At 31.7% G+C, this 7,261-nt stretch overlaps 1 protein-coding gene across 2 annotated transcripts; it reads right to left on the minus strand.

Moving 5' to 3' along the window:
- Positions 1 to 2,321: 2,321 nt before the first annotated feature.
- LOC121119939 (uncharacterized) lies at positions 2,322 to 6,321 on the minus strand. Of its 2 annotated transcripts, none has more exons than XM_040714781.2 (3): positions 3,057 to 6,321; positions 2,891 to 2,985; positions 2,322 to 2,821 (listed from the first exon to the last, which is right to left on the minus strand). In XM_040714781.2, the coding sequence occupies exons 1-3, from the start codon at positions 6,271 to 6,273 to the stop codon at positions 2,591 to 2,593; spliced, it is 3,543 nt and encodes a 1,180-aa protein (XP_040570715.1). In that variant the 5' UTR covers positions 6,274 to 6,321; the 3' UTR covers positions 2,322 to 2,590. The 2 variants fall into 2 exon arrangements, with proteins under 2 accessions (XP_040570715.1, XP_071745142.1); XM_071889041.1 differs by having other exon boundaries at positions 3,043 to 6,321.
- Between the last annotated feature and the right edge of the window lie 940 nt (positions 6,322 to 7,261).

Genomic DNA, 7,261 nt, shown 5'->3' on the forward strand with positions numbered 1-7,261 from the left:
CAAAGTTTCCAAATATAGAATTAGTTTTGTTCTATCTCTAATAGATTTTGAAATATTCGCAAAATTGTACGAAATAAATTGATATACTGTCGCGATACGCACAAGTCTGATGTTTTGGACAATCCAACTATGTTCCAGGTCAACAAGAGCTTACATGAACAGAGATTAGTCAACCTTTGTACACTTTTAGCTGACAAGAATCTTTTTATTCTTGTGCCCTATTACCAACAAACAGAGATGCTGAGGTAGCTCTTGAATGTAATGTGGCAGAAGTTGTAACTGAAGATAATATTGTAGTTGGAGAGCACTATGTTACTCTTATCACTGAGGGTGAATGCAATACTTGGTATATTGCTTCTTGTGAGAACAGGGATGATGATATCACATTCCAAATGGATCATCTTGTAAGAGTGATAAAGGGTAACAATTTGACATGGAAACATCATAGAAAACCAGACACTCTAGATTTACACTCAGCTTCTATTCTAGACTCTGATGTAGATGGTGAATGGGATGTTTCAAACAACAGATTTATGACATTTTCCCTAACAATCATAATGCCATCAATTCTATGGTTGAGAAGGCATCACTTCAAATTGTTGAATAAAAGTTCTTGATCAACTCAATTTTCCTACAAGTATTATGAACATTATTTTGTATTATTAGATATTATATACGACATAGTAACACTGATTCACATGTTATTTTCACAAAAGATATGCCTAATGACCAGTATCACTTGCAATTTGTGCTTATATAAATGCTAAAAAACATATTTAGAGGTGCATTAGCTTACATCAGTCATACAAGTAATGAATTTTTAAGTTGGGGGATGATTATTTTTGCATAAAGATCAAAACGTTAATTAGTGAAAAAATTGGTTGCGGGTGAACATTTTCTCAAAAATTTCTAAATCTACAAGAGATAGGGCAAAACTAATGCTATAATACTTACATCAAATATTGGACTAGAGTTAAAGCTCAAGATGGGGACATCGTCCATGAAAGTCTACATGTATTTGTGAATAGGATATATTTATATTATTTATCAACATACTTCATTAACTTATCAGTTATGACAATCATAGATTTTGCTGATAATTTATAAACTTGTGTCGGACAATATAATCTGGCACCTCAATCTTTCCAACTGTCTCACTAAGTTCCTTTAAATAGAGAGAAGAGCGTCCCCTAAGGACCAAAACTGGGGATCTGTAGTTATATAATAATAATTATATTTATTACTATATCATTATAAGATATCTTATTTGGTCTTTAGTTTTTGATATGATTAAAATGGATTGCAGATAGATCAACGAAAACCTATAAACCGGTTCTAGATTCCCCGGGGGAAGATTTCCTTGATGTCTTAGGAAGATTAGCCAACCCATTGCTCGATTTTTTCAAGTTCATTAGAATAGGAATGCTAATGATTCTTTGCAACAGAACATAGCAGTAGGATTCCGTGATGTCTTCCCAATGCTTTGAAACCTACGTATTATTTATAGATAATTAATTAAAGTTTGAAGAATTGTTATTGTCTAGCTTGTATACATTTTTGTTTCTAATTTCTCAAAGCTGAAATACAACAGTAAAAATTCAAAACAAATATATGACTAAGATGAAGTAGTAATCCCTCTATTATTAGTGAAGGCAAAAAAGTCGAAAGGCAAAACAGTACAAGGCAAATCCTCCTGACACGTTATGCATCGACCTATATATTATATTCTCTAACTGGCAACTTATTTTGACATTTTTTCCTATCAAAGGTTGTGTGATACAATTAAGTGAAAAAGTACTTTAAATTCAATGATTATTTCACAAGAAGAAGTAAAAATACACAACCTAAATAAATCAAGACCCAAAATATTTCAGTTTCTACCCGCCATTATATCAATATTTCAGTTTTGAGATTGGCAACCCCTGTTCTTCTAAGGCAAATGAGAATTTCAGTTTTCTTATTATCTGAGTCAATTTGTTCACACAAAAACTCGATACATTTTCATTTTTTGACCTCGCGATTTGAAAAAAGATAAGTGAATAGGCTACCTGAACAGTTTTTTTTAATCGAAAGATGTATTACATATGATATGTGTTAATACTTAATAAGAAAGAACATAAAGTTAGACAATCTTAATTTCTATTAAAATTAATTATTTTAGATTTTACACCTATTCATTATTCAAATTCATAATTTCAGCTGGAGCCCATATATAATATAATTTAAACTATATTTGAAACAAAGATTAATTATTTTTGTTAGATCCCATACTCAAACAATTAAAACCGTTCCTGATATGAAGCAAAAAAAAAACCACCAACTATTTATACATTGCATTTATTTATGACATCAAATACTACAAGGAAGATAGAAGCTGTTGGTTGATAAATTATATCAAATTCTTGTTGACCAGAGATAACAATTATATCTTTAAGTATAGTACACAATAAAAACAAATTTATAAAAACAGTAATATTAAAATATATTGTTCATAAAAATATAAATCATATATTCAATAACAATGGATTTTTAAGCTAATTGTAAGGCAATAAGAAAAGATATTTGACTAAAGAGTAGAAACCAATCATTATCACTTTCGATTTTTGCTTCGACGAAAGTATGATTCTTTTGGACGTTTCTTACTCTTAGAAGAACTATTTTCTTCTGCCTCATCATCTCCAAAGAGATAACGTGAAGTTTTAGCAAAATCAGTGGATTTCTTTGATAATAACCTTTTTGAGCCACTTAATGTTGAAGGAAGGATGGATCTAGGGTGTTTCCTTGGTGATCTTCGAACAGGGGTCAATTCATTGGAAATCATCTTTTAGACAGGGAGAAATCAAATTTCCATTATGAACAAATAACACGCAATTAAAAAAACACAAATTACCTGTTTTCTTTTTCGGCTAGAACCAATAGCTCCAGAAGGAGGTGTTGATATGATACCCGAACTTGGGCTAATATGTGCTGTTCTAACAAGATCATCTATGAAAAAACAAATGGTTTTATCAATAAACGCCAAAAATATAGACGAAATCATACAAAAAGCTTAATACCTCTGAGAATACTAGCAATGCCCGCAGTAGAATTGAAATTTACATTACTATTTTTGGGTGTTGCAGGTATCTTAGACATGGGAGTGGAGTAAGCTGGAGTTAATTCCTCTTCTGAGTCAGAAGACGATAATTCACCGGGTTCCCTAAAAGAAACTTTGTTGTCTTGACAGTATTTTACTGGAGATATCATATAGACTTGTGACAATTTCTCTTTGCATATCTTTTCTTCTTCGATTAATTGATTCATTAACGATTGTCTAGAGGTAATCATATTTTCTAGTTCCTCTGTATTAATTCTTTTTAATGTTCTTGTAGAGGAGTCATCTCTCTCAGGTGTATTAAACATTTCATAGTTTTGAAACAAATATTCATCTACTTGGCTGCTGTCATCCCTATCACTCACAACATCCCTGATAGATGATTTATTTTTCGAGGGAGTATTGACGTCTTGATTCGATAAATCGCTTTTATTTAAATTTACATGAATGTTATCTGACGAAGTATTAATATCCTTAGAATATGAGTTATTTTCAGATGGATCAGATAACTCAGAGTCGTCAAATAAAAGAGCATTTAACTTTTCACGCGACAGTTTATTTGCAGACAATTGCTTTGGTTTTTTATGCGAATCGACATCTGAAGAACTGTTGTCTGAAGGAATTAAAATCGAGTTAGTTTGTCTAATATGATTCTTTTTATTTTCAGATACATTTGTATATCTATCCATGGATGAATATTGACTAGAAAAAGTTTTGGAAGAAATACGTTCGGACTTAACTGCATCAGCAGTATTAAAAATAATGTCCAATGCACTTTCATCATCTGAATCACTTAGTTCTAAATCAGCAAGCAAAGCATCACGCACAGATACTTCATTAAAATTATTCGTTTCAGAAGTAGACATTTTCAATTTATTAGTAGATATATTCTCTTTACCACACTTCATAATCACATTCAAATTAGATTTGCAATTCGTATTTTCAGCATGATCCTGGGATGAATTTTCAACACTAACACTCTCCATAGAAACATCAGTTGAACTGTTTTTAGGTTGATTGAATGCTGAGGTGGAACTTACCACTCCTTTTTTAGTTTTAGATGGATTACCCAATTCTTTTGAGGATTTGATACGAGATTCATGATAATCCACGCTGTTATTAATATCATATTTTAATTCTTTGGCTCTTGATACTTCCTTAGCTCTAGGAATAAACGACTCTTTCGAATGAAATTTATTATTAACACATTCTTTGTTCGTGTTTTTGACTTCATTCTCAACTTTATTGAGGCTGGCTTCAGTTTTAATTTTTAATGTAGAATTAGCATCAATCCTAATTGCAGGCCATTCTTCAGGTATAATGCCTTCATGATACATCTGTGTTTCTATCTCAGGTGGCTCTGAAAGTTCATCAACACTAACTTTTGATGCATAATCAGTATCTGATAATTCTTTAGTAGTAGGCTCTGCAATTGAATCTCCGACTTTGCATTCTTCTTTTTTTTTCTTTAACACATATAAAGAGTTTTTTAATGAATTATTTTTATCATTTTTTTGTATAGGTTCCTTTAATGCGAGTTTCTGTAGTTTTCGACAACTGTCATTATTGATATCAACTAAACAATCACTTTTTAAGTTAATCATTTTTCTCGAACATAATACTTTGTCTACATCAGAAATCAAATTGTCTCCAGAATGTATCCTTTCATTAATAGAACAGCTTGCATTATCAGTAGAAGTCGTTTGTAATGAAAGAACAGTACTTTTTTCTGATCCATGATCAATAAATTTATTTTCATCTAATCTATTATTTGAAAAGGCATCAGGATTTACGTCAAAATGACTCTGAGAGTTACATTGGCTACTTAAGGGAGTTTTATCAATCTTATTAGTACTAATTGAGTTTTGGGGAGCAGTAGATTCTGGAGTATTAAAATCATGTGCCTCCACTTTTTCAACTTCATTATTACATTTATTATTAGATGGTATTTTAGTTTCTTTAACAGAATCAAATAACTTTTTATCTTGTAGGCTACAACTATTTTTCTGCACATTCTCTGAAGATTTTTCAAAACTTTTTATGGATTCTTTAACACTATTACTCTTGGAAGAAGAGGAAGATGATTGTCTAGAATGATTACTTTTTGAGTCCCTTGACGATTGAATATCAACATTCTTACGATGTTGGAAAGATTGTTTTCTTTTATGTGTATCACTTTTACTATCGGAGTAACGATTACTTTCAGACAATGGCTGATCAGAAGGCACTTTAGACGAAATATTATGACCCGATGGTGATTTTTCTTTCAGAATGGTACCACGCCTAGAAGATGAATCCGGAGACACACGACGTTTATCCCTTGAATGCCTTTCATCTCTATAAGAATTTTTTTTCGAATCATAACGTTTGGAGTCATGATATTTGTCATATCGGCTTGAATAGGATGAGTGTTTAGAGTTTCGTGTCGAAGAAGACCTTTGGTCGTTATTTTTTACGTCCTTCTTCTCTAATAAATTGTCTCTTTTAGGTTCTTCTGACTTGATGAGTTTGTTATTCGGTAAAGAATTGGACTCTGCGTTTCTTTTTCTCTTGAGTGATTTGTACTTTGAAGGTGTCATTACGAACATCTTTCCTCCAGGAACCTTGGAGGGAAGAGACTTTTTCCCTATGAGTGTCCCATCGTCTAAGCGAAGATAAACAATGTCATTGTTCCCACTCTCCGGGATGGACTCATGTCGTATGAACGTTACAGAATTCTGTCCGCAAGACACGCGATGAAATCCTTTGGAAGCATCAAGGAAGAGATCCCGCACTTCCGGACAACACTCAAGATCTCCATTTTTATAGGGCTTCAATTTTGGAGGAATACAGAGTTTGGGAGTCAAGTCTTTGGGATCCAGAATCAGAGGAGCGGCATCGCCAGGGGCCGAGCGCTTGAATACTAAATCCTCGTACTTTTTCTTCAGATCTGAAATTGTAGAATTTTTTCTACTCACTTCAGATCGAGCCGTTTTGATGAGGGAGCTCAAGTTTCGAGTCAATATACGGGTTTGCTCAAGGCGCTCATTGTGACGACGCCAAAGGACTCCGAGTTTGTCTTTCAATTCAGTATTTTCCAGGAGAAGTCTCTCATTTGCTTCCCTGAGTTCCTTTTCTTTTTCGGATTCGTGGATCTCCAAATCCCCGTACAAATAGTCGAATTCATCATCGGCCGTCATTTTTCCTCCTTCATTTAAAAGACTAAACTTCCTTAAATCAAAAAAAGAGAAGAGAAGTTTTCCCTTTTTTCTTCTTCTTTTCTAACAACTACATAAAATAAATTTAATAAACCCATGAATACTAAAACTTGAAAGGAAGAGAAAGAGTACGAGAGGAGATACACTATGGGGTATTCTTATATGTAGTTCCACCTTCATTGGTATGTATATATATTACCGTTTATTATTGTAAATAACAGTAGGCTGTAATGAATGTATTCAATATTAATAATAATATTGTACAATACAATTAGACAAGCAAATTTTGATAAAGGCTAAAGAACATTATCAATATTACTAATGAAATAAATCATCCTTATAATCCACACTACTCAATTTTTGAATCCTCAGAAAATTTGGCAGAAATATGAAACAATCAAATTGATGCTCTTCATCACAGTCAACGTTAAGAATTTATAGCAAATATAAGTCTTCCGCTATTAGTTTTAAAATATTATAATTAGTGAATATCTTTTTTTCCATTTTTTTGTTGAAGATATAATTTATGAAAATTTTGAATAACAAAACGTAAACGCAAAAAAAAGTAAGCACTACACTGATTTTTTTAGACTTCGATGCCTCGTAACTACTACGGCATTCTGGAACGAAACAAAGACAATTATGAATTAACCTTGGACTAATGAGAGTAGTCAACAAAAATCTTACGTTTTTACTACATACCTAGATATTTAAAATTATATAAGTGCAAATCGAAGTAAATTAATCAATTATAAAATATATTATAAAGCTAAATAATTAAACTTAAATCAATGAAGCACATAAATAAATACCTATTTGCATTACACCATTATTTACAATTAATAAATAAGAAAATAATTTTAATTCTTTATGCCATATTAATATGCTTTACAATTGTCAAGGAACATAATCTATTAGTTATTTAGTGTCAATAAATACTGAAATAATCTTTCTTATATACAGTTTTGTT

This window comes from Lepeophtheirus salmonis, chromosome 6, assembly GCF_016086655.4.
Source record: "Lepeophtheirus salmonis chromosome 6, UVic_Lsal_1.4, whole genome shotgun sequence".
In the NCBI taxonomy this organism is placed as follows: Eukaryota; Metazoa; Arthropoda; class Copepoda; order Siphonostomatoida; family Caligidae; genus Lepeophtheirus; species Lepeophtheirus salmonis.

Coding starts and splice junctions, on each gene's coding strand:
- LOC121119939 (XM_040714781.2), bottom strand. CDS start 6,273: ATGACGGCCGATGATGAATTCGACTATTTGTACGGGGATTTGGAGATC. Junction 2,986..3,056: donor CATTGCTAGTATTCTCAGAG/GTATTAAGCTTT, acceptor GTTTTTTCATAG/ATGATCTTGTTAGAACAGCA. Junction 2,822..2,890: donor CTAGCCGAAAAAGAAAACAG/GTAATTTGTGTT, acceptor CCTGTCTAAAAG/ATGATTTCCAATGAATTGAC.